At 36.1% G+C, this 24574-nt stretch overlaps 2 protein-coding genes across 4 annotated transcripts; both read left to right on the top strand.

The window, feature by feature from the left end:
* Nucleotides 1–3500: 3500 nt before the first annotated feature.
* LOC136228628 (disease resistance protein RUN1-like) lies at nt 3501–13889 on the top strand. Of its 2 annotated transcripts, XR_010688782.1 has the most exons (8): nt 3501–4033; nt 5582–6677; nt 6822–7094; nt 7181–9135; nt 9915–9981; nt 10542–10815; nt 12922–13320; nt 13640–13889. XR_010688782.1 is itself a non-coding variant. In XM_066017068.1 (7 exons), exons 1-7 carry the CDS (start codon nt 3588–3590, stop codon nt 13155–13157), a joined length of 4347 nt encoding a protein of 1448 aa, XP_065873140.1. In that variant the 5' UTR covers nt 3501–3587; the 3' UTR covers nt 13158–13457. The 2 variants fall into 2 exon arrangements, 1 of the variants encoding a protein (XP_065873140.1); XM_066017068.1 differs by lacking the exon at nt 13640–13889 and having other exon boundaries at nt 12922–13457.
* Nucleotides 13890–16014: 2125 nt separating this feature from the next.
* On the top strand, nt 16015–24069 carry LOC136229607 (disease resistance protein RPV1-like). Of its 2 annotated transcripts, XR_010689177.1 has the most exons (7): nt 16015–16629; nt 18858–19953; nt 20067–20339; nt 20416–21756; nt 21834–22456; nt 22564–22715; nt 23936–24069. XR_010689177.1 is itself a non-coding variant. In XM_066018500.1 (6 exons), exons 1-6 carry the CDS (start codon nt 16166–16168, stop codon nt 22634–22636), a joined length of 3870 nt encoding a protein of 1289 aa, XP_065874572.1. In that variant the 5' UTR covers nt 16015–16165; the 3' UTR covers nt 22637–22972. The 2 variants fall into 2 exon arrangements, 1 of the variants encoding a protein (XP_065874572.1); XM_066018500.1 differs by lacking the exon at nt 23936–24069 and having other exon boundaries at nt 22564–22972.
* Nucleotides 24070–24574: the final 505 nt, after the last annotated feature.

The following is a 24574-nucleotide window of genomic DNA, read 5'->3' on the forward strand; positions in this document are numbered from 1 at the left end:
GAAACAAGATGTTATGTTTAGGACTGGGCATAATCCGATCCAATCTAGGGATTCATGAATCTCCAGTATTGGATTGAAATTAGGGGATTCCTAAACGAAAATCTCCAAGATTAGATTGAAATAATAAATCTCTAAAATATGATTTCTTAAAAACTCGGTCCAATCCAATTTGGAGATTTCGAGGATTAGGTTCTAGTCTAATACAATACAATTAATCGGTGATTCAGATAAATATCTAATATTTTTTGTTAAAAACAATACCAAGATTGAAAAATGTTCTTCTATATAATTACTGATTGGTTATAGGTACTTATACAAGATGTAAAAAGCTAAACGAGGAAAGTTAATAAAAGCTATTGACTATTGACCACGACCATTGACTATTAATGTTGACTATTTACATCTATTAACACTATAACCTCCCTCTCCCCCCCCCCCCCCCCCCCCCCCCCCCCCCACCAAGTGGGAGCATAGATAGTTAGCATGCCCATATTGTTTCATATATAGATAACACAGTCTTAAAGACAATACACTCAAGATACTTTAGAATATGATAGTTAGCATGCCCATATTGTTAGCATGCTCAAGATACTATGATTTTGTTCTTTCAGGAAATGCAACCCCAAAAAATAAGCCAAATTAGGCTTTGATACCATGATTTTGTTCTCATTCCAAATAAGCAACTACAGGGGTTATTTGTTCCAAATAAGTAACTTGAAGAGTTATTTGTTCCAAATAAGCAAGGATATGTTTGGTTCACAGAAAATATAGTCTAGAATGGGAATATGAATGAGAACATGCGATTGCTATTCCTGATGGTTGGATAGTTAATTTAGAATTGGAATGAGAATTGAATTTCCTAAAATACTGGAATGAGAGATTACTGCCTCACTATGTGTTAATCAGTTTTGATTCCCTATTGAAATCAAAATAAAACATACTTTCAACAACAAAAATATTCCTCTCTTCACCTTTCAGTGTGGTTGCTATGTACTATCACTCTAACTTTTTTTTTTTTATCTAAATTGATTAGAATAAATTTATAGAAATAAAAAGCAAAATTTAATGATTTTATTAAAATAAAATAAAGTGCAGTAACATTTTTGAAATTGAACCTAAACTTGAATGACCATTGTACAACTTTCCCTGATATTTTCATGGCTTAATATATCATTTGCCTTCTAAACTTGTCCAAAAAGTTTGATTGGCGCTCTGAACTTTCAAAATATCTTGATAGCCTCCTGAACTTGTATAAAATGTTTAGTTAGCTCCCTGAACTTACATAAAATGTAATTAACTAATCATTCGGTTGCAAAAAAGTAAATTAAATGCTGAAGATGTATTGTATGCGTCTTTAAAAAAGTAAAAAGATCAAGATCGGAGTATGCGATTCTAATATTAGAGAAGAAATTTTTTATAGTTGAGCAAGAAATAACTTCCTATTTACTTTATTTTATAAATTATATAATAACAATCTAAGACGTGTACAATATATATTCCGCATTTAACTTATTCTTTTACAATTGAGTGGTTAATCGATTACATTTTAAACAAATTCAGATAACTAAATGAGTATTTTATGCAAGTTCAGAAACTATCATGACACTTTGAAAGTTTAAAGGTCAATCAAGTTTTTTCAGCGAATGACGTATTAAGCCTTTTTTCATCTTTCCTTAAATTTCCATATTTAGATATATATGATTATTTGATCCATACAATCTTAGTGGACCCATATCAATCATATGAGCCCAATTCTCTTCCATTGACATATTAAACCTATTTTCATCTTGCTTTAAATTTCTATATTTAGATAGAGAAAATTACATAGAAATTCATCTTTTACAAACTATTTACAACTATATCAAGTCATAATTTTACCTTATATCAAACTAATAAAATCAATATTTTCAATATATTTTAAGAGTTAAAATTTATAAATTAAAAATTAGACTTTATAAATTGGAGTCGATTATTTTTAAATTAGAATGTAAAATCATAATATATAGAGAATAATGATATTAAGGCTCCGTTTATTTGGGGGAAAATATTCTGCAAGAAAATATTTTTCCAATTTTCCAGTGTTTGTTTCGGTAGGAAAATAAGTCAAAAGAAAATAAGTTGCAAGTCAATGGAAAAGCAAGGAAGAAATAAGGGAAAATGTTTTACCCTTTTAAAGGGTAAAACATTTTCCCCAAAACATAAGCGTTCAGAGAAATATTAGAAAAATGTTAAAAAATGTAAAAACATGAAACACAAAAAATATAAATAATATGAAAATGTTACAAAACACGAGAATATGACAAAAAAAACTCGCAAAAAACATGAAAATGTGAACAAATGCGAAAAATACAAAAACGCAAAAAAAATACTTGAAAAGGCACAAAACATGAACACGAAAAAGTGACAAAATACAAAAAATACAAAAACATGAAAAATACAAAAACGTGAAAAAATACGAAAAACACTAAAACGCAAAAAATGCTAAAACATAAAAACGTGACAATACGTGAAAAACATGATAAACATGAAAAGACGAAAAATGCAAACAAAACACGAAAAACTAAAAAACACAAAAACGTGAAAAATACGAAAAACATGAAAACAACGTGAATAACACGAAAAAGTAACAAAATGCGAAAAATAAAAAACGCAAAAAAAAAACGTGAAAAAGGGAAAAACCGAAAAGCTAAACGTGAAAACACAAAAAAGAAGAAAAAGTGCAAAAAAAACATAATAGCGTTGATAACACGAGAAAACATACAAAAAATACCGAAAATGTGAAAAAAATGTTTTCGTGTTTTTATATTTATTTTTTTCACATTTTTGTGTTTTTCAACTTTTTTCCATGTTTTTAATATTTTTTTACTTTTTCGTAATTTTCACATTTTTTCACATTTTGTGTTTTTAATAAATTTTTATATTTTTTTTTTGTGTTTTTTCACGTTTTTCTATTTTCCATATTTTTGCATGTTTTCGTGTTTTTAACGTTTTTGTGTTTTCCACATCTTTTCACGTTTTTTTTGTGTTTCGTGTTTTTTTTACATTTTCTTGTTTTCATGAGTTTTTTTACATTTTTTTTCTATTTTTTTTACGTTTTCACAGTTTTCCACGTCTCTACATATTTTTTGTGTTTTAATATATAATTGAAAATAAAAAAATACAGAAAATCTATATTTAGTGGTTGAAAAATATTTTTCAGTATTGTAGTCAAACACCGGAAAATTTTTTCCAGTGTTGTTGCCAAACACAGGAAAATATTTTATTTTCCTGCACAATATTTTCCCTGTATAAAATTTTTCAGAACATAATATTTTTCCCCAAACAAACGGGGCTAAGAATTAAATTTGGTGGGATGATTTAGTTGTTACATGTATTTGACCCATTTAGATATCCATGACTATTTGGCCCATAAAATCTTAGTGGGGCCCACATTCAACCCAATTCCCTTCAATTTCAATAAATTTTCAAGTTGACTTGAGAAGACTTGATGATCAGCAAAGTGAAGTAAATGAACATTCTCAATCAATCTATTTTATGCATTTGAAACTTGAAGAACGCCATAATCAACCAATCAGCTCAATCATTTCATGGCTTCACAGTGGAGTTTCGATGTCTTCCTGAGTTTCAGCGGGAATGATGTACGGAAAGGCTTCACCGGCCACCTGTATGCAGCTCTATGTCGGAGTGGATTCAACACTTTTTCCGACGAGAAAAAGACGGAAACTGGGGAAGCATACCTCAGAGCAATCCAGAGTTCTAAATTTGCGCTTATCCTTTTATCAAAAGACTATGCCTCATTCTCTTGGTGTTTGGAAGAGCTTGTTCAGATCCTGAAGCTTAAAAAACCAGGTAATGTTTGGCCCATTTTTTATGATGTAGATCCATCTGACGTTGAAGAGATTAAAGGAAACTATGAAAAAGCGTTTTTGGAGCATGAAAAGAGTTTCGAGAAAGAAGTCCTTGACGAGTGGAAGAATGCTCTCCAACAGGTTTCTTATTTGAAAGGTCTTGATTTACAAAAACACTTAGATGGGTAAGTTTTCAATTGAATCTGACTAAAGCATCTGATATTCTGATTTGAGCTTTCCTCTCACTTTGAAATGGTGTATATCTGTATAATTCATGACAACTATGGAAATTCTCAATAGTAGCTTATCAAATTATGGTTTTTGCTGAAAAAAAAGTTATCATTTCCCCCTTTGCAGCCTGTTAAGGTATGCTTAGATATGTTCCATTCTTATAGAAAGGGAATAGTTACAAGTTAGGGCACATGAATAATTCTATGAAACTCCAGAAATTTCAGTAAGTTTTATCTTGAATAGAATTCTAGACAAGGTAGAGATTGTATATGTATACCTCGAACCTTGTTTAAAAACTTGCTCTTAAGTGAATCCTATTAGGAAAATAGTTATACTTTTATTGTGTATATGAACAAGGTTTGTTTGTTTATTTATTTGGCTTAAGAGTTTTGGAGCTTGTGCTCTTGGAATTTGCATATGTGTAAACCTTTGGTGTAATCAAGTCTTATAAGATAGATTAGGAATGTTGACATGGACCTTAATGATGTCACATATGTGCAAAAGAAGAAGGATTAAAATAGCTCTTTACCATCCTTAGTTGTCATTCTATCTATTTAATGAATTGCGTTAATTCCTATTCTTATTTAAGGTAGGTTGTATTTCCTTTTCTTATTTAAGGTAGGTTAGAATTATTAGGGTGATTTAAGGTAAGTTGGAATTATTAAGGCCATGAATTTAGGAGGCTAGTTATACTTTTCTTTTCCTTTTTTCCTATTTAAGAGTGTGTCGGAAATTAATATAAGATCTATGATTGGGCCTTAACTATCAGCTCGAGCTTTTAGTTCAATCTGTTCCATGACATATGATTGAGCCTTAACTATCAGCTCGAGCTTTTAGTTCAATCGGTTCCATAACAAAGAGAATGAGCCTGTACTAATTCACTATGCAATTGATTAATGAAATCTTTATTTCTTTCTTCTAAATTCTCTCTCTATTCTCTTTTTTCTCTGTTTATCTCGATCTCTTTCTAACCTTCTCTATTCTTCTCTTCTCCTAAGATATTTTCTGCCCTAATCTTACCGTCAGAAATCCTAATCCTGACCGTTAAATCTAAGCTTATTATATCTAAGCCTTAGAATACTTTGAATCTCCACCTTAGGATTCTAATAAATCTAGATCTAAGGGTGAATGACCAAATTCTACATGGTCATTAAGGTCCATGTGACCAAATTCCTAACACAACTTTCACATATAAAGTTGCAAATATGAGTATCATGACATGTCTTCTTAAAATTTTCGGACTATATTACTACTCTCTGCCCTTTTATATGTGTGGGAATTGATATAGGACAATTTCGAATGTTGAGAAACTGACTAGTAAAAAATATGGAAAGGTTAGAGCTGGAGCAAATGAACCATTTATGCTCAATTGAGGCTTATTTCTTTCACCATTTGTGCTAACTATTCTTATCCTTGTTTTGGATTTCCATGATGATTCAACCATGATGACATCAATTTACCTATGATGTGCCGTAGTGTTCACTCCAATTTGTTACTTGCAGGCATGAGGCAGATAATATTGATCATATAATTGGAGAGATTTCAAAAAGACTTGATCAAGTAATGCTCAGTGTTGCAATCCACCCAGTTGGTTTACATTCTCGAGCACAACAAGTGAAATCATTGATGGCTACCGAGTTACAAGACACACGGATAGTTGGGATATATGGTATGGGAGGCATCGGCAAGTCAACCATAGCAAAGGAGGTGTTCAATTCTCTCTTCCACAAGTTTGACAGCAGCTGCTTTCTTGATAATGTTAGAGAAGTGTGTCAGACCAGAGGTATAGCCTACTTGCAAAGGCAACTTCTGACTGAGATCTTAAAAACAAAGCATGAAAAGATTGATAATGTTGATAGAGGATTGAATTTGATAATTCAAACTTTAAGTCAAAAAAAAGTTCTTCTAGTACTGGATGATGTTGACAAACTTGATCAAATACATAAGATCCTTGGAAAATGCGATTGGCTATTTCCCGGGAGTAGGGTGATTATAACTACTAGAACGAAAGATTTCTTGGAATCATCCAAGTCTTATTGGCAGTATGAGGTTATTGAATTAGTAGATAGTGATTCTCTTAAGCTCCTAAGTCTTCATGCATTTGGAAAAACTCATCCCGCCAAAGATTACATTGATTGCGCAGAAAAAATGGTACATTATTCTGCGGGAATTCCTCTAGCTCTTGAAGTTTTGGGTTCTTCTTTGTGTGGTCAAAGTGTTGATGTGTGGAATAGCAGGTTGGAAAAATTGAAAGTGATCGCCAATGATGATATTCACAGCAAGCTAAAGATAAGCTACGATTCACTTGGTGAGACTGAACAGTATATATTTCTGGACACTGCATGCTTCTTCATTGGATTTGACATGAATTATGTAATGAGCATACTTGATGGTTGTGATTTTTCCCCAATTAATGGCATCAACACTCTTCTTAAAAGGTGTCTTGTCAAAATTGGCACTAATAACAAGTTGTTTATGCACGATTTGCTTCGTGACATGGGGAGAGAAACTGTTCGCCAAGAAAATGCTATAGATCCTGGGGAGCGTAGTAGATTATGGCATCATGAGGACGTAATTGATGTTTTAACTGATAAAATGGTAAGAGTAGGAGGAGCTTAACTATTCTCATTACAATTTGTCCTTTCATCCTTCATGAATATCTATATTGTATTACAATTTGTTCTGCATCAAGCACCAGCACGTATGTTGCTCAATTCTAATTCCTGCATCTCCCTGTCTCAGGGTACAACAGAAGTTCAAGGGCTTGTTCTGAACATGCCCGGATTCAAACCTTCATGGGGTACCAAAACATTCAAAAAGATGAAAATGCTGAGACTGCTCCAACTCAACCATGTTAGCCTTAAAGGGGACTACGAATACGTATCTAGCAAGTTGAGGTGGGTGTGTTGGCGAGAATGTCCTTTGGTATCCATACCATTAGATTTTGGTCTGAAATATCTGGTCGCTCTTGATATGCGATATAGAAAATTGAAACAATTTTCAGAGGAAGGAAAGGTAGATTGAAATCTCTTTATATTTCCATGAAATATCTCAATAATTTTTTTGATATGAGTTATAATAGTTTTTTTTTGTTGTTGCAGTCTTTAAAGAAGCTGAAATTTCTCAACCTTAATCACTCACTTGAGCTTGTTGAGTCCCCTGATTTTGAAGGCTGCACCAATCTTGAAAAATTGACTTTCAAAGATTGCATTAGTTTGGAAATGGTTCATGACACCATTGGACTTCTCAATCATCTTGTTTTCCTGAGTTTTCAAGACTGCAAGAAACTTAAGTACCTTCCGGGAAGCATTGGTGGTCTGATAAGGCTTGAGAAGCTTAATATGTCAGGCTGCTTGAAACTGGAAGATGTGCCTGAGTCCATAGGATGTCTAACGCAACTTGTTTTCCTGAATTTTCAAAACTGCGAGAACCTGAAGAGTGTTCCAGAAAGCATTGGCAATCTAATATCACTCAAGGAGCTAAACATGTCTGGCTGCTCTAAACTTGAGGAATTGCCGGAATCTACTGGACTTTTAACCTGCCTTCATTTATTGGATTTGCATGATTGCAAGAGCCTTAAGCATCTTCCGGGAAGCATTGGTGATCTGAAATCACTTGAAAAGCTAATAATGTCTGGGTGCTCAAACCTTGAGGATTTGCCGGAGTCAGCTGGATGTTTCACTTCCCTACGTTTTTGGTATTTGCAGGACTGCAAGAATCTTAAGAGCTTTCCAAAGGAAATTCTCGGCCTGAGATTGCTTAGGGAGCTAAACATGTCTGGTTGCTCAAAACTTGAGGAATTGCCTGAAAGTTTGGGGAATATGAAATCCTTGGTTGCACTTAATCTTGATGGTACTGCAATAAGCACCCTGACAGAGAATATTCAAAATTTGAATCAGCTCACAACTTTATCTTTGAGAGAATGCACACGTGTATTTTCGCCCAGAAAAAATCCCTACATCATCAATTTTCTTCCCTATTCACTGAAAGAGCTGGACATTAGTTTTTGCAAAATTTTTGATGGTGTGATTCCCCAAGATCTTCGAGGTTTGATCCAACTGGAAGAGCTGAAGTTAAGTGGAAATGACTTCACAAGCTTACCAAATAGCATATGTAGCCTCACCAAACTCAGTGCTCTATATCTAGATGATTGCGGATGGCTTCTATCGATACCGCAACTTCAGTCAAGCATAGAGTCTTTGCATGCCAACAATTGTCCATTTCTCGAAAGTATCGATCTAACAAACTTCCGCGGGGATGCAGAGTTGGAGGTCAAAAGTTGCTTGAGTTTAAAAGAAGTTGAAGGGTATTTTAACTTGGAACCATTAGCTATTGAAGTAATTGAAAAGCTTCTCAGGAGGAACAGCTCATCCATGGAAGATCTGGTTACAAATTTTCTGGTGCGGAAGATTGACAATCTGACCAAAACCAATACGTTATGTCCCCTTCAAACACTTTCTGAGAGAGGCATATACAGCATCTTCATACCAGGAAATGAGATTCCAACATGGTTTAGCCATCGAACCGAAGGTGACACCGTATCTTTTATCGTGCCTCGACTTGATTCGGGTTTCAAGATTATTGGAATTGTTACATGTGCTACTTATGCGTGGCGAAAATTCTCAGATTCTTGCTACTTTTCTCCTCATATCACCATCTCTAACAATAGTAAAATGTATGAATGGATCTATGATCCATATGTTACCTTCTTATCAAGTGAAGTTGAGCAGGATATGAATTGGTTGTGCTACTGGATATTTAATGATCTGAAAGACGAAAGTGAGGACTTAGATATGAGTTGGAGATTTAAGGATGAGATGGAGGAAGGGGATGAAGTGGAGTTTTCAATAGATCTTGGTTTTGGAATCAATGTCAAAAACTGTGGTATTCACCTTCTTTTTCAGCCTGATGATTTGGCAATGGTTCCTTATGCCTCATCCAGACACCAAAAGAGGTTCTTGCATTCTCGCCCTCGAGTTTTAACCATTGAAGGCATTGAAGAAGTAACATCAGACCAGCCTGATGTTGCTCCTCCCAAGAACCAGGAGTTTTTAGAGTAAGCTTTCCTTATGCAAATCAATCTTCAAGTCTTCATTGTTCTTGATGGAACTTATATCTATCTATCTATCTATATATATTAGTGTTCACATGGAACCTGACTGACCATATGAATTGTGTCGGTCATAGTTAGATCTAGGCTTATTTTAGGACTGTAATCGAGCCAAGCTTTGGCCTGTTCATGCTCGGCTCGTTAGAAAATTGACTAGTTCGAACTCAACATCTTGTTCGTGAGCTACTCACGAGCTTGTTCGTGAGCTTTGATCACGAGCAGCTCGTTAATTCTGTTCATGAATTTCCCTTGCGAACAGCTTGTTAATTATGTCCATAATTAATGTTCATTTCAAATTTCTTTAAAACAAAATTACATAGTTTTGAAATCTGCAAACTAAAGTTTATACAAAACTAGGTTGTTTTGCATTTCACCTTTATAGAAATACTATTATTAAAAAAAAAATTGAACGAAACTCGTTCACGAGTTTGCTCATGAACCTATAACCGAGTGTGCTCGTGAGCTTTCAAACCGAGTTTCACCGTGCTCAAGCTCGGCTCGAGCCGAATGACAGAGTCCTAGGCATATTAGATCTAGACCTTAGGATAATTTTAATTTCCACCCAGCCTAGGATTCTAATAAGCTTAGATTCAACGCATTTCCACCTGAACACTACTGATATTTATATCCTGAATACATTTCGTTTTTCATATAATGATATAGACCAGCAGCCAAGATGATCTACCTGATTTGACTTGATTTCATTTCACCTTGATGTGCAACAGGTGGTCAGAGCAAAGGAAGCAGAGGTCATTAAGATGGAACTATCAACATTATGACAACATATACAAGGTTTGGAGGCTGTTTTGTTACCTATTTATGAACTTATAAGATGCCTATCCAACAACATTGGAAATAGTATAACTCTTTAAAGTTAAAATTTGGCTTAATACATCCTTGGATCTGGGATTCTAATAAGCCCAAATTTAATGTGACATGTTTGGTCAGTCACCGTCCAAGTGAACATTACTAATACTTTGGAAATATCATATTCACCCCTTGAACTTACTTAAAATGACCTATTGACTTTATGCACTTTTTTAAAGTGACTTATTGCTTCTTTGAATTTTCTCTATTGCTCTTTTGAACTTGCTTAAAGTGATATGCACTTTAACTTGTTCAAAATCTCTCAATGCACTGCGGTATGGACTTAAAGGAGGATCAATATGTCATTTTATGCAAGTTCATGAGGTAAATAGGACAACTTGAGGAGGATCAAGCTAGGCCTATAGTTTTCTTTGAAGTAATTGATTCTCAAGCAAAGTTGAAGGATCCATATAAAATCTAAAAGCAAGTCATTTTTTTTCCAATCTAAAAGCTGCATATTAATTCTCCCTTGTTTGAAAGTTCAGTTGTCGCCAATGAGCAAAGGGGTGGAAGAGGAAAGCAGCAGAGTCAAGTTGGAGCTGCAGAGAAATTCAGGAAACACGGATAAGGTTTTGGAAGAAATTGTAAAGATGGAGAGAGAGATATTCCCAGAACAAGAATCTGGAGCTTCATATTTCGATGAAGAACTGAAAAAGAAGGATTCAGCTTTGCTCTACTTGGAGATTGATGGAGATATTGTTGGATATGTCATGTGTTCTTGGCTCTCTTCTTTGTTTGCTTATATAAATAAGCTTGCAGGTTCATATCCTCAACTTTCCTTCTATTTATATCTAGCATTTACATTGATCAATAATAGTCGGATTGATTCCGTGTAGATATTTTATTAGCGATCTGAATCTTGTTTAAAGTGAGATGAGTAACCCACTAGAGTTCTGTGTAGCACAACAAAGTGGAAATTTAGACAATGTTGAAACAGGTATCACTTTAACCAAATTCAGGCGGTCGGGGTGAGTTATTTCTAAAAAATATAGGAAAAGGAAACCTGAGAGAAACTTGTAAATATTAAAAATATGGTTAAATGCATTGTTGGTCATATTGAATTTTAATGGTTGTCTCAAAATAGTCATTCAACTTAGTAGCCATGGGTAATTTAGCGTAAAGTTTAGTGACCTTTATGTTACATTTTGAAGTTCAGTGACCATATTGTGAAAATGCGCAGAGTTCAGTGGCCATGAGTGTAATTTACCCCATCAGTAGTAGTCAACTTTTACTGCAGTTCGAAACGACACATGGTTGCCACCTAGATGACACGTGGCTGTCACCTAGCTGGCCTAAATGACACGTGTCAACTAATTGGGTGCCATATGTCGTTTCGGTTAGCTAGGTGGTAGTCATGTGTCATTTCGGTCAGCAGTGAAAGTTGACTAGTACTGACGTGGAAGCCACATTATATTTCCGATGTCTTTTTGCTCTTGAAGTTGCCGAAGTTATTTTATTGATACAAAATCCAAAATGAATGATTTTATTGAGACAAATTGAAGTTGAGTACCATTTCGAGACAACCATAAAAGTTTAGTGACCAACGGTGCATTTAACCCATTAAAAGTAAGGATAAGGTATAAATTCAACGTTTTATGGTTATTGAGTCAGAGCGGATTTAGCTTGCACATATAAAATAGTGCAATCTTAAACCTAACATTTAACCGACGATGTAATTTCAAGCCCAATTAATAAAGATGAGTTTTTCTTTATTAACAAAAGATGTGCAATTTCAAGTCTTATTGGATGACCAGTGCACTTGAGACTGGAGCATGGCCAAACATGAAAAAAAATCTCGTTTTACGTTAATGAGGCTTGAAATGCGTTTCCTATTTGCAATATTTATAGAAACACATCTGGAAACGTGTCCTAATGTTTCCCGATGTTTCCTTTTTCTAAACGGACACAAAACGCAAAAATGCTATTGAATAGAAGCTTTTGTGCAATATAGGATCCCCTTAAGCAAGTTCATAGGGTAATGAGCTATCTCCAAAGTTCAAGAGAATAATCAGATTAAATTAGAGCTTGTTTGTTTCAGTTGTTCCTGTTTGCTGTTGTTGTCGTTAGCTGTTAGTAGATATTAGTTGTTTTTTCTACTAAAAGCAGTTGTTCCGGAAATTTTTAACAAACATCTGAAAAATGCAAACAAACGGACACTTAGTCAAATACAGGTAGGGCTGTAATCGAGCCTAGCCGAGCTTTGGCCTGCTCAAACTCGGCTCGCTATAAAATTAACGAGCTCGAGCCCGAGCCGAGCTTTGGCTTGCTCAAGCTCGGCTCAGCTCATTAGAAAATAAACGAGCTCAAGCCGAGCTTCGAGCTTGTTTCGGTTCCAAAATCCTCTTTCAATTTGGTTCATTAAAAAAATATCTAACCATGAATTATTTGTGAGTAAATCGTTAATTTTATTTATGAAGTTTGCTCCCAAATAGCTATTTAATTGTGTATGTAAACAAACTCATAAGTAAAGTTCTTGAATAAATAAACAAGATACTTACAAATAGTTCGTCTATTACTCATATATTATGTTTGTGAACGAACTCATCTAAATAATATTAAGTTTGGATATTTGTGAACTAACACAAAACTATATAGGTTTATACAAAGCAAAAATTTGTTCATAGATGTTCTAATCGAGCTGAGTTTTGGCCTGCTCAAACTTGGCTCGTTTACGAACCGAGCCAGTAAATCGTGCTCATGAACGGCTCTTTTACAAATCGAGTCGAGCCGAGCTTTTACCGAGCCGATTACCGAGCCGCTTGTGAGCGGCTCGACTCATTTACAGCCTTAAATACAGGGGCGACTAATATATTAAGTTGGGATTTTAACTTAAAATGTTCATATGGAAAAAATGAAAACAAACAGTGAAGGAGAAATACAGAAAGCAAAGACATGGAGAGGCAATGATGAGAGCAACCATTGAGTGGTTCAGAACAAGAAATGAGAAAAAGGTGCAGCGGATATCACTGCATGTTGATCCTTTGAATACTGCTGCTATGAGCCTGTACAACAAGCTTGGTTTTCAAGTTGATGGTTTGGTTCAAGGTTACTATCCTCAGGATCGAAGTGCCTATACAATGTCCTGCACTTGTTTAAAATGATATATCGACCCGTTTAGTCCATGTGACACATTAAGACGAGATATTGAACAAGTTGAAGTGTATATCATTTTAAACAGGTTCAGAGTTTTATACAAATTTAAGGGGTGATACATCATTTTGAAAAAGTTCAAAGAATAAATACGTGACTTTAATCAAATTTTAGGTAATATTATTTTGTTGATATATTTTTATTAATATTATTTTGTTGTCATATTTTTATTTTTAAAGATTATAATGTAATAAATATTAAATATATGTATTTATATCTTCAATATTTTATATTATTATTTTTACGTAGTATGATTGGTATTTTAATTGTATTTATTTATTAAATATATATAGATCCTATTGTTGCTGCTGCTGTCAGTTCTCTCTTTGTTGAGGGTGAGAGACGATGAGATATAAATATTGTTCGTGATTTTTTCAATTTGGAGGATCAAAATTATATATTTAGTATTCCTAATTTTCAAAATATGTTGCAGGAATGATTGGTTTTGGTGTTTCGAACATGATGGAAACTATTTTGTACGGGGTGCTTATAAGAGGCTTTATAATATTGCAGTTGATACTGTAAGTAGTTTGTGGAAGAAAATTTGGCAGGTCAAAGTTTTCTTGAAGGTGAGAAATCTTATTTGGAGAATCTATCATAATGTTATCCCTAAGTATGATGCACCAAAAACTATGAAAGATCTTAGACCCATATCGTTGTGTAATGTGTTATACAAAATCATATCCAAGGTCTTAGCTAAAAAACTCAAGTTGTTTCTCCAAAGCTTTATCAGTGAGAGTCAATCTACATTTGTTCCTCGTCGGTCTATAATTGATAGTGTTCAAATTGCATTCCAGTCCCTACAATTACATGAAAAGAGAAAATAGGGGTAAACTAGGGGAGCTAGCAGTGAAAATTGATATTAGTAATGCATATGATAGAATGGACTGGCGGTTTTTGGAAGCAGTTTTGATTAGAATGAGTTTCATACAAATGGGTCAGTGGATAATGTTAGGCATCACGACGATTTCTTACTCAGTAGCGATTAACGGGGATTTGATTGGACGTATTACTCTAGGACAAGGATTAAGGCAGGGGATCCATTATCCCCTTATCTAGTTATATTATGTGTGGAGGTCTTCTCTAAGCTCATTCATAAAGCTGAGGCAGCTTTTTATTTTTTGGTGTCTGTGTTGCAGAGACTGGGGTTATACTTAATATTATTTCTAAGTATGAACAAGCTTCAGGCCATGCTATAAATGTTTGTAGGTCTGAAATTTTCTTCAGTTCCAATGTCAAACACAAGACACTGGTAAGTATCTGCAATCTGCTCAATGTTCACTATCCGTTGGATACAGGTTGATACTTTGGCCCTCCGTCACTGATTGGTAGGTAAAAATAAGTATATTTATGTTTCTACTTGATCGACTGAGGAAGCGGTTTGTTAATTGGGATTTAGATTATTGTCTACTACATGGAAAGTTATCTAGCTCAATATTGTAGCCCAGACCCTCCCTACATTTTGTATGAGTACATTCTTACTTCCTAAGTCTATTTGTGAAGAGATGTAGAAAATGATAATTTATTTTGGTAGGGTTCGAAAACTGATGGAAAAGGAAATATTCACTGGTTCGACTGGTCTAGGCTATGTCACCACAGGGATCAAAGAGGATTAGGGTATAGAGATCTGCACCAGTTCAATATATCACTGTTGGGGAAGCAATGGTAGAAGTTCCTATCAATTTCTAATTAGTCGTCTCTTTAAGTCTTCTAGGTTCTTATCAATTCCGCATGCTCTAATTAGTCGTCTCTTTAATTCTCCCTTGTTTGAAAGTTCACTTGTGACTAATGAGCAAAAAGATGGGAGATGGAAGGAATAGAGTCAAGTTGGAGCTGTAAGGAAATTCAGGAAAGATGGATAATGTTGGGGAAGAAATGGTAAAGATGGAGAGAGAGATATTCCCAGAACAAGATCGCCAAGCTGCATATTTCGATGAAGAACTGAAAAAGAAGGATTTAGCGTTGCTCTACTTGGAGATTGATGAAGATATTGTTGGCATTCTTTTGGGGGATTTCTCATCTCGTTCCAACGGAAAAAATTTAGGGCATTTCCACTCGACGAATCAATTAGGCTTCGTTTATTTGCCAAAGAATAGTGTTTTGGAAATATTTGGTAAGGAAAAATTCTATGTTTGAAATTAAAATATTTTCTGATGTTTAGCTACAATATTGAAAATCGAAAAAAAAAAATGAGTGAATAAAAACAGTAAGAAGGAATGCAGTAGGGTTCTAAAATTTTCTTCACTTTTTTCATAATGTTTTTAGTTTGACCTAAAATTTTATGTTCACTTATTTTTCGAAGAAAACAAACACTGACAAATAAGAAAAATAATTTTTTACATAATATTTTCTGACAAACGATCGGGTTTTAATATTATATGTTTATGTTCTTTTCTACGAAGACTTAATGTATATTTACACCATTAAACTTAATAAGTTTTGCCGATTGGCATCATGAATTTTTTAAATAACTTATCACATGTCACCTCATATGTCAAAGATGACAAATCAACAATTTTATGTGCAGGAGGTCCGAATGAGCCATGTGATAGATTCTTAATGTCAACTATAGATGTGTAATAAATTTTTAAAACTAACTATAAATATGTCATTATTTAAAAAGTTCAGAGCGTTAATAAATAAAACTTGAATTTAATAGTATAAATGTGCATTAAGCCTTATATCAACGTACAAAATAATTTTTATTGTATCACTGCCGAAATACGGTAAACCATTCAACAAATTTCACTTTTTTTTAGCTGTATTTGTATTTGGCCCATTTAATCTTAGTGCGGTCCACATTCTCTCCCTTCTTCATTTCTTTAAACTTTTCAAGTTGACCTGAGAAGACCTGAAGTTGAAGATGATCAGTCAACTAAAATCACTCTCAATCCATCGCAAACCAGAATATATTCTTCTATTTATGCATAACTAAACAATCAGCTCCATCATTGATTTCATGGCTTCTTCTTCACGGTGGAATTTCGACGTGTTCTTGAGTTTCGGAGGGAATGATATAAGAAAAGGCTTCACCGGCCACCTCTTTGCTGCTCTATGTCGGAGTGGAATCAACACTTTCGTCGACGAGGAAAAGTTGGAATACTGGTACGAAATTGGAGAAGCATGCTTGAAAGGAATCAAAGAGTCCAGATTAGCACTGATACTTCTGTCAAAAGACTATCCATTCTACAGTTGTTGTTTGGATGAACTTGTTCAAATTTTAAAATGTAAGAAGGCTGATGATGTTTGGCCGATCTTTTATGATGTTGATCCATCTGAGGTTGAAGAGATTAAAGAAAGTTATGAATTGGCATTTGTTGAGCATCAGAAACATTTCAAGGAAGATATTATCAAGGAGTGGAAAGATGCTCTGCAGGAGGTTTCTTACTTGAAGGGGCTTGATCTATCCAGGCATTTAGATGGGTAAGATGTTTAACTTTAATTGCTAGATATTTTATCTATCTAATATTGTTTTTATCTTCTGTGTGTTTGAATGAAACATTTATGAACTTCCAAGGCATAATGAGTGATTTTCCCCAAATTTCCAAGGGTCTTAACTGTTAGGTGTCCAGATTAATTACTTAATTAGTTAGCTATATGTAGGGTTGTAATCGAGCCATCGTGTGCTCAAGTTTGGCTTGCCCTTAATTCAGTTCATGAACTTGAGTTTGAACAACTCATTAATTATATTAATTTGGAATTTGTTTAACATAAAACTATATAGTTTTGAAATCTATAAAACTAAATTTTATACAAAACTAGATTGTTTTATCTTTCCCTTTATATAAATTATTATTATTAAAAAAATAATGGAATCAAGCTTTCTCACGAGCGTGTTCATGAATGATATAATCGAACTTGCTCATGAACCTATAATCAAGCCGAGCTTTGCCGTGCTCAAGCTCGGCTGGTTTATAAATCGAGTTAAACACCAAGCCGCTCATGAGCAGCTCATTTACAACCCTAGCTATATGTTTTCTATGTGAGGCAATCCTCCTCCTATCTCTTGGGAATGAGTTAGTAGTTTATTTACATAGTATCAGTGCCTTCTAATTAATGTTGAGTCACTCATGAATGTTTCATTCGTGCTCTAGATGGTTAGGACACGAGGGGTGTGCTAGATAAATAATAGATACCCACATTTGCTTAATTTGTATCATGGAACCGTTTGAACTAAAAGCTCAAGCTTATAATTAAAGGTTCACTTCATATTAATATCTGACACTCCCACAAGCGAATGCCTACTAGTCTTGAAACATGCACAACAGAGGCACATATTACCATGTGCTGCAATCAAATCAACAAATGGGGACTGTCAGGAATCGAACCCTAGACCACTTGGTCAAAATGGCTCTGATTTAATTGCAGGACATGGTAATATGGATCTCTGTTGTGCACGCTTCAATATTAATATGAAGTGGACCTTTAACTATCAGTTCGAGCTTTTAGTTGAATTGGTTCCATGACAACTTGTGAACTATATGGTACTTATACATGTGTGTCATGGAGCTGCCAGGAATCGAACCCAGAACCACTTGGTCACACTGGTTCTGATACCATGTCATGGAACCGTTTTAGCTAAAAGCTCGATCTAATAGTTAAAGGTCCACTTCATATTAATAGTAATAGCTGACAATGTGATACAATCTTCTATTTTATTTTGAGGTACCTTTTCGGGGTCCGTTAGTCTTTATTTACATGCTAACGGAGTCTTGTATTCAATACTCATGGATATTTGCTTCATGCTCTGGATTGCTTCATACTCATGGCCCCTCACTAATATTTCCGTTGCCATTGTAATCCACATTCCTTCAAAAACATGTGAATAGTATTTTGGATTTATGATCAGAAAGTTTGAGCTATAGTTATTAAAACAGAGCTATCATTTTCAAAGAGTATACATTTTCCTTTCAAGTTTTACAAATCATTGACTATCAGGCTCACCTGAGCTCTTCTTGTTCCAGCCAACCGAACCAGCTTTCCTCTCCCGTGCTTTCTCTTGTTTCTTGGAAACTGAATCTGATTCTAAACATGATTGCAGAACTGTTTGTCCCTTTGCTTCAATGCTTTTCCCCCATTTGATCACTTTATAATGTTGCAACAACGCATCGATCACCGCTTTCTCCTTCTGCTTTCTTGGCTTTATCATTCTTCTCCTAAACTTGATTACTTGTCCTACTAAAGTCCTCCCATCTCCTTCTGCTGCTTCATTATGTATCACCACATTCTCCACTATGTGCATGCACATTGCAAAAATCATACATTTGTTCAAATTTGATTCAACAATTTTACACGAAAATGGAATGATCATAACACACAATCGTATTTCTTACATTGCTTAATTAGAAAGCTATCCCATATTGCTTAATTAGAAAGCTATATGACTCCTTATATATGTGAGACAATCGTCCTACTTTGAGGTACATTTTGGGTGTGTTAGATCTTTGTTTACAATAACAAACAGCCTTTTGAAGTGATAAAAAAGTTAACAAAGATTCTAGTTAACTATTGCTCTTCAGACATGAATTATTTGACCAGCTTTTGAATTCTGTTTGTTATTCAGGCAGATTTTGTTTCTCAGTTGTTATCGAAGTAGTCAATCTTATTCTTTCCCTCTTGTTAAAATAAGTACATTTTTATCGTACGTGCAGGCATGAGGCAAAAAATATCGATCATATTGTTGAAGAGATAACAAGACGAGTAAATCCAACAATGCTCAATGTTGCAATGCACCCAGTTGGCATACAATCTCGAGCTGAAGAAGTAATTTCAATAATGGCTAATGACTCAGAAGATATTCGAATAGTTGGTCTGTATGGAATGGGAGGCATTGGCAAGTCTACAATAGCAAAAGAGGTTTACAATTTGATCCACCATAAGTTTGTAAGCCATTGTTTCCTTGAAAATGTTCGAGAAGTATCGAGTTCCAAAGGTATTGTTCACTTGCAAAGGCAACTTTTGTCTGAGATATCCGGAAAAAAACATCAAAAGCTAGAAACACCTGCAATAGGACTGAATTTGATTGTCGAAAAACTACGTGTCAGCAAGGTTCTTCTTGTACTAGATGATGTTGATGAACTTGATCATGTACATAAAATTCTTGGAAACTGTGATTGGTTTTTTCCAGGAAGTAGAGTAATCATAACTACTAGAATGAAAGACTTCCTAACTCCATCTGAGTTTTATTATCAGTATGAGGTCGATAAAATGGATAACAACGATTCTCTTTGTCTCCTAAGTTTACATGCCTTTGGAAAAAATCACCCGGTTGAAGGTTATACTACTTCTGCGATGAAAATAGTGTACTATTGTGGGGGAATTCCTTTAGCTCTTGAAGTTTTGGGTTCTTCTTTATGCGGCGAAACTCTTGCAGTGTGGAATAGCAGATTGGAAAAGCTCAAAGTGATTGCCAATGATGATGTTCAAAGCAAACTTCGAATTAGTTATGATTCTCTTAACGAAACTGAACAGTTTGTATTTCTCGACATTGTATGTTTCTTCATAGGGTACAACAAGGAGTATGTCCTGAAAATTCTAGATGGATGTGGTTTCTTCGCAGTTCAGGGAATTAGTACCCTTATGCGGAGATGCCTTGTCAAAGTTGGCTCTAATGATAAGTTGGTGATGCACGATTTGCTTCGGGACATGGGAAGAGGGATCGTCCGCCAAGAGAATGCTATAGATCCTGGGGAACGTAGTAGATTATGGGATTCCGAAGATGTAATTGACGTTCTAACAGATAAAATGGTAAGAGGATGATTGCTAGAGCTTTTGATTTACATGTTACCAATTATCATTTCCCTTTATCGATAAGCTTACCCTTTACCCGAACTAATATGATTGTTGATATCCTTTAACAGGGTACAAATGCAGTAGAAGGCGTTGCTTTGAACAAGCCAGGATTAAAATGCACATGGACGACCAAGAGTTTCAAGAAAATGAAAATGCTAAGGCTGCTTCAGCTTAACTACGTTGGCCTAAAAGGAAGTTACGAGCATATCTCTACCAAGTTAAGGTGGTTGTGCTGGCGGGAATTTCCTTCGGAATATATGCCTTCAGATCTCAGTCTCAAAAATCTGATTGCTCTTGATATGCGACATAGCAGCCTAAAACAGTTTATCGAATCAGGACAGGTATATCGCAGTACCATTTAATTTTTTTTGACAGTAACTTGCATAGATAGAGAAACTAACTTTTCAACTTTTGTAGTCTGCAACAAAGCTGAAATTCCTTAACCTCAGCCACTCTCACAAGCTTGTCGGAATCCCTGATTTTGAAGGCTGCCTAAGTCTTGAGAAGCTGATGCTAAAAGATTGCACTAGATTGGAAAATGTTGGTGACACAGTTGGACTTCTTTCTAATCTTCTTTTCTTGAATTTTCAAGATTGCAAGAGCCTTAAGAATCTTCCAGGTAGTATAGGCGGACTAAAAGCACTTGAACGACTTGATATGTCAGGCTGCTCCAAACTTGAAGAGCTCCCCAACTCGATTGGAGAACTAACTCAACTAACATTCTTGACTTTTGAAAACTGTGAGAAACTTAGGCATCTTCCAGGAAGCATCGGTGAGCTAAAATCACTTCAGGATCTAAACTTGTCTCACTGCTCGAAACTCCAGGTATTGCATGAGTCATTTGGATTTTTGACTAGCCTCATTTCCTTGAATTTAAGAAACTCTGAAAACCTTAAGAGTCTTCCAGAAAGTATTGGCAATCTAAAGTCACTTGAGAAGCTTGACATGTCAGGGTGCTTGAAACTTGAGAAGTTGCCCGAGTCTACTGGATATTTTGATTCCCTTCTTTCCTGGAACTTGCAAGACTGCAAGAATCTACAGAACTTCCCTAGCAACATTTTCGGTCTAAGATCACTTCAAAGGCTTAACATGTCAGGCTGCTCAAAACTCAAGGAATTGCCGCAGGAACTAGGGAATATGGAATCCTTGGTTGCTCTTATTCTTGATGAAACTGGTGTAAATTCTCTGCCTGAGAGCATCAGAAAAATTAAAAGGCTCGAACATTTGAGTTTGCGCGAATGTCCTCTTATCTTTTCGCCTGGAAACAGTTCACATATTATCAAAATTTTGCCATATTCTTTAAAGGAGTTGGATCTCAGGTACTGTAACATAATGGATGGTGTGATTCCCAATGATCTTGATGGATTTTCTTTCTTGAAAGACTTGAAATTATGTGGAAACAAGTTCACAAGCTTACCGACTAGTATATGCAGTCTGCCAAATCTTGACCTGCTGCACTTAAGTGCCTGTAAAATGCTTCGGTCTGTACCGCTGCTACCTTCAAGTGTTCGAAACTTAAATGCTAAAGACTGTTCATCATTGGAAAGCATTGATCTCAGAAACTTCCCCGGGAATTCAACGTTGGAGCTTCAGGGGTGTGTAAATTTAACAAATATGGAAGGCTACTTCAACTCTGAACCATTAGAAGTTGAAATTGCTGAAAAACTTGTTGGAAGCTCAGTCTCTGACTGGATTGGAAACTTTTCTGTCCGTAAGATAGACAATCTTGTAAAGGCGGATAAGAAGTGTACTCCACAGGTATTGATTAATTCCTTTCCTTTTCGTTCGTTGTTTCTGGCTTTTCTTTTCTTTCCTGATGTTGACTTTTTAAGCAGGCTGTTTCGGAGATGGGTATGTACAGCATTTTCTTACCAGGAAATCAAATTCCAACATGGTTCAGCCATCAAAACGAAGGTGATGCTGTATCTTTGAATGTGCCTGGAGTTGATCCGGGTTCAACCATCACCGGAGTTGTTACATGTGGTGTCTACGCATGGAAAGGAACCTCCGATGCATATTGTTGTTCACCCCACATTACAATCACTAACAGAACCAAAATGTTTGAATGGACATATAATCCATGTGTCACCTTCTTTTCAAGTGACGTTGAGCAAGATATGAGTTGGATATGCTACTGGATGTTCGACAATCACAAGAATGATGCTGATCGAGTCGATACAGGATGGCGATTTAAGGATGAAACGGAACAAGGGGATGCAATCGAGTTTTCAATGGACATGGGGTTCGGAGTTGATGTTAAAAAGTGTGGCATCCACCTGCTTTGCCTGCAGCCTACTAAACAGGGCTCGTTATCAGATGAGCTAGCAGTCATTTCTGCTGCAACATCCAGACATCAAAACAGGTTCCAGTTTGGTTTTCCTTATGTGTTAACAAAAGAGAGTGACGGAGAAATAACATTTTCGCTTCAAAATCCACCTTTCACTGAGGAACTAAGCAAGTAAGCATTCTGTTATATCTTTTGCCATTTACTAGCCTGTTTTTCCATCATTTGATACAAACAATAAGCTAAACAATTCACTCAATTTCCTTTTTGTTGCCTAACAGGTGGACAAAATATAGGAACCGAAAGTTAGACGAATTGAGTTCAATGAATAAGAGAGCGTATGAAGACCGATAACTTCAGCAACAGTTTCTGCATCTGTTTCAAAAAAAATCCTAGTTCTACAAGACTAGTTCCTATCTGCTATTCCTCATGTGTGAGTTTGTCCATTGTTCATCGGTAATGACTACTAAATTGATATGTCATGAATTGCAAGGATTAATGTGCATGAATTAATGTCATGAATCACAACTAGTGAAACATATAGATAAGAGCAACTGTATACTAAAAGCAACCACAATTAACTTCAGGGTATATTAGAATTTGGACAAAAGCAACCACTGTTAAGTCGTAATATCTGTTTGGTTTCTCTTTTTGTAATTTGTAATATTTTCGAAGGACAATCTGCTAAGATCCGTCATGGGACCACTTTAACTAAAAGCCCAAGCTAATAGTTAAGATCCAATCGTATATCTTATATTAATCTCTGACACATCCCCACACGCAAATGCCCCTTGGGTTTGCAGCATGCACAACATAGGCTCATCCCTCCATGTGTTTTTAATTCCACAAATTAATAAGGTTGCTAGGACTCGAACCCTCGGCCGTTTGGTCCAAGCGGCTCTGATACCATGTGTCACGATCGAAGTTCGTGACGCGCAGACAGAGCGGATGCTTGCTGGTTGAACGTGAAACGTGAGATGCGGGATTAGCGATAAGGTTGAGTACGTGCTATTTAGATGGCATCCTCTCCAGAGTTACCGACGGAAGAGTGTGCATCTAGGCACTAAACTGGTTCAGGAGCTGATCCCGCTCCTCTGATGAGCCCATGGGAGGGCGAAAACCAGCGAGCACGGAGATGGCAAGGCTGACTTTAAGGAGTTGTGTCGCAACTTGAGGTGCCGCACGGGAGTTGCCTCTGCGTGAAAACTCTGACCCCGTAACAAATGGTATCAGAGACGTTAGTGTGCTAGCTGTAAGGGGGGATTATCTTTGTAATCAGAATATGTAATAATGGGGAGAGACTTACTCTATTGTGTTGTGGGGAGCTTTGTAATAGCCATTAGCAGTATGACTCGAGTTGGTATAAGAAACACTATAGGGGGGAGTGACCTGTCATACTGGACAGTCACTCGGTTGTTGGCAGTCGACCATCTCTAGTAGTTGCCCCCCTGCTACTACGAGATGGGACCCATGGTGTAACACTATTGCTTATCTATGAATAACATCATTCGCGTATTGTTCATTCTTGAGTGTTCTATATGTTATCCATGTGTGTGCGTGATTGAGATGGTTGCCCTTATGTTGGTATCGTATGTATGCTATTATATTCACTATATGTGGTTCCTATCTAACCCTTGCGTGTGACCTTTGCAGTTAGGGTGATCTAGTTCTCTTGGCTGGCTTACTTCGGGGGAGACGAGTAAGCGCCGCACGGGCCCCGGCGATAGGCCCCGTGACATTTGGTATCAGAGCTTGGTGTAACGATACTGGGAGGAACCATGACGATTGCAAATGCTAAACGCATGGATGCCATAGAAAAGCGAATTGAGGATCTCGATCTTGACAATCTTTCTATAGCAGTAATAGAAAACTGCAGGCAGATCGAGCGTATGGAAGAAGCCATCATAAGACTCCAAGATGAAAATGGAGTAGGTCAGGGGGCCAATACTGAAGAACTTTCTCTACGTATTGACAACCTCGAGGAGGCAATGTCGAAACTCCAATGCGGAGATGAAAATAAAAATCTGGCAGAGGCCGAGGCCTTGAGGGCTAATATACATACGGCAGAGGCCGAAGCCTTGAGGGCTAATTTATATCCGGCAGGGGCCGAGGCCTTGAGGGCTAATATACATACGGCAGAGGCCGAAGCCTTGAGGGCTAATTTACATCCGGCAGGGGCCGAGGCCTTGAGGGCTAATATACATCCGGCAGAGACCGAGGCCTTGATGGCTAATATAAATCCGGCAGGGGCCGAGGCCTGGAGGGCTATTCTAAATCCGGCAAGAGCCGAGG

This window comes from Euphorbia lathyris, chromosome 5, assembly GCF_963576675.1.
Source record: "Euphorbia lathyris chromosome 5, ddEupLath1.1, whole genome shotgun sequence".
Taxonomy (NCBI): Eukaryota; Viridiplantae; Streptophyta; class Magnoliopsida; order Malpighiales; family Euphorbiaceae; genus Euphorbia; species Euphorbia lathyris.

Excerpts from the sequence above, each read along its gene's own strand:
- LOC136228628 (XM_066017068.1), top strand. The coding sequence starts at position 3,588 with ATGGCTTCACAGTGGAGTTTCGATGTCTTCCTGAGTTTCAGCGGGAAT. Across the intron at positions 9,136-9,914 it reads AAGAACCAGGAGTTTTTAGA|GTGGTCAGAGCAAAGGAAGC; the intron begins GTAAGCTTTCCT and ends GATGTGCAACAG. Across the intron at positions 10,816-12,921 it reads TTATATAAATAAGCTTGCAG|TGAAGGAGAAATACAGAAAG; the intron begins GTTCATATCCTC and ends GAAAACAAACAG.
- LOC136229607 (XM_066018500.1), top strand. The coding sequence starts at position 16,166 with ATGGCTTCTTCTTCACGGTGGAATTTCGACGTGTTCTTGAGTTTCGGA. Across the intron at positions 16,630-18,857 it reads CTATCCAGGCATTTAGATGG|GCATGAGGCAAAAAATATCG; the intron begins GTAAGATGTTTA and ends TCGTACGTGCAG. Across the intron at positions 21,757-21,833 it reads ATAAGAAGTGTACTCCACAG|GCTGTTTCGGAGATGGGTAT; the intron begins GTATTGATTAAT and ends CTTTTTAAGCAG.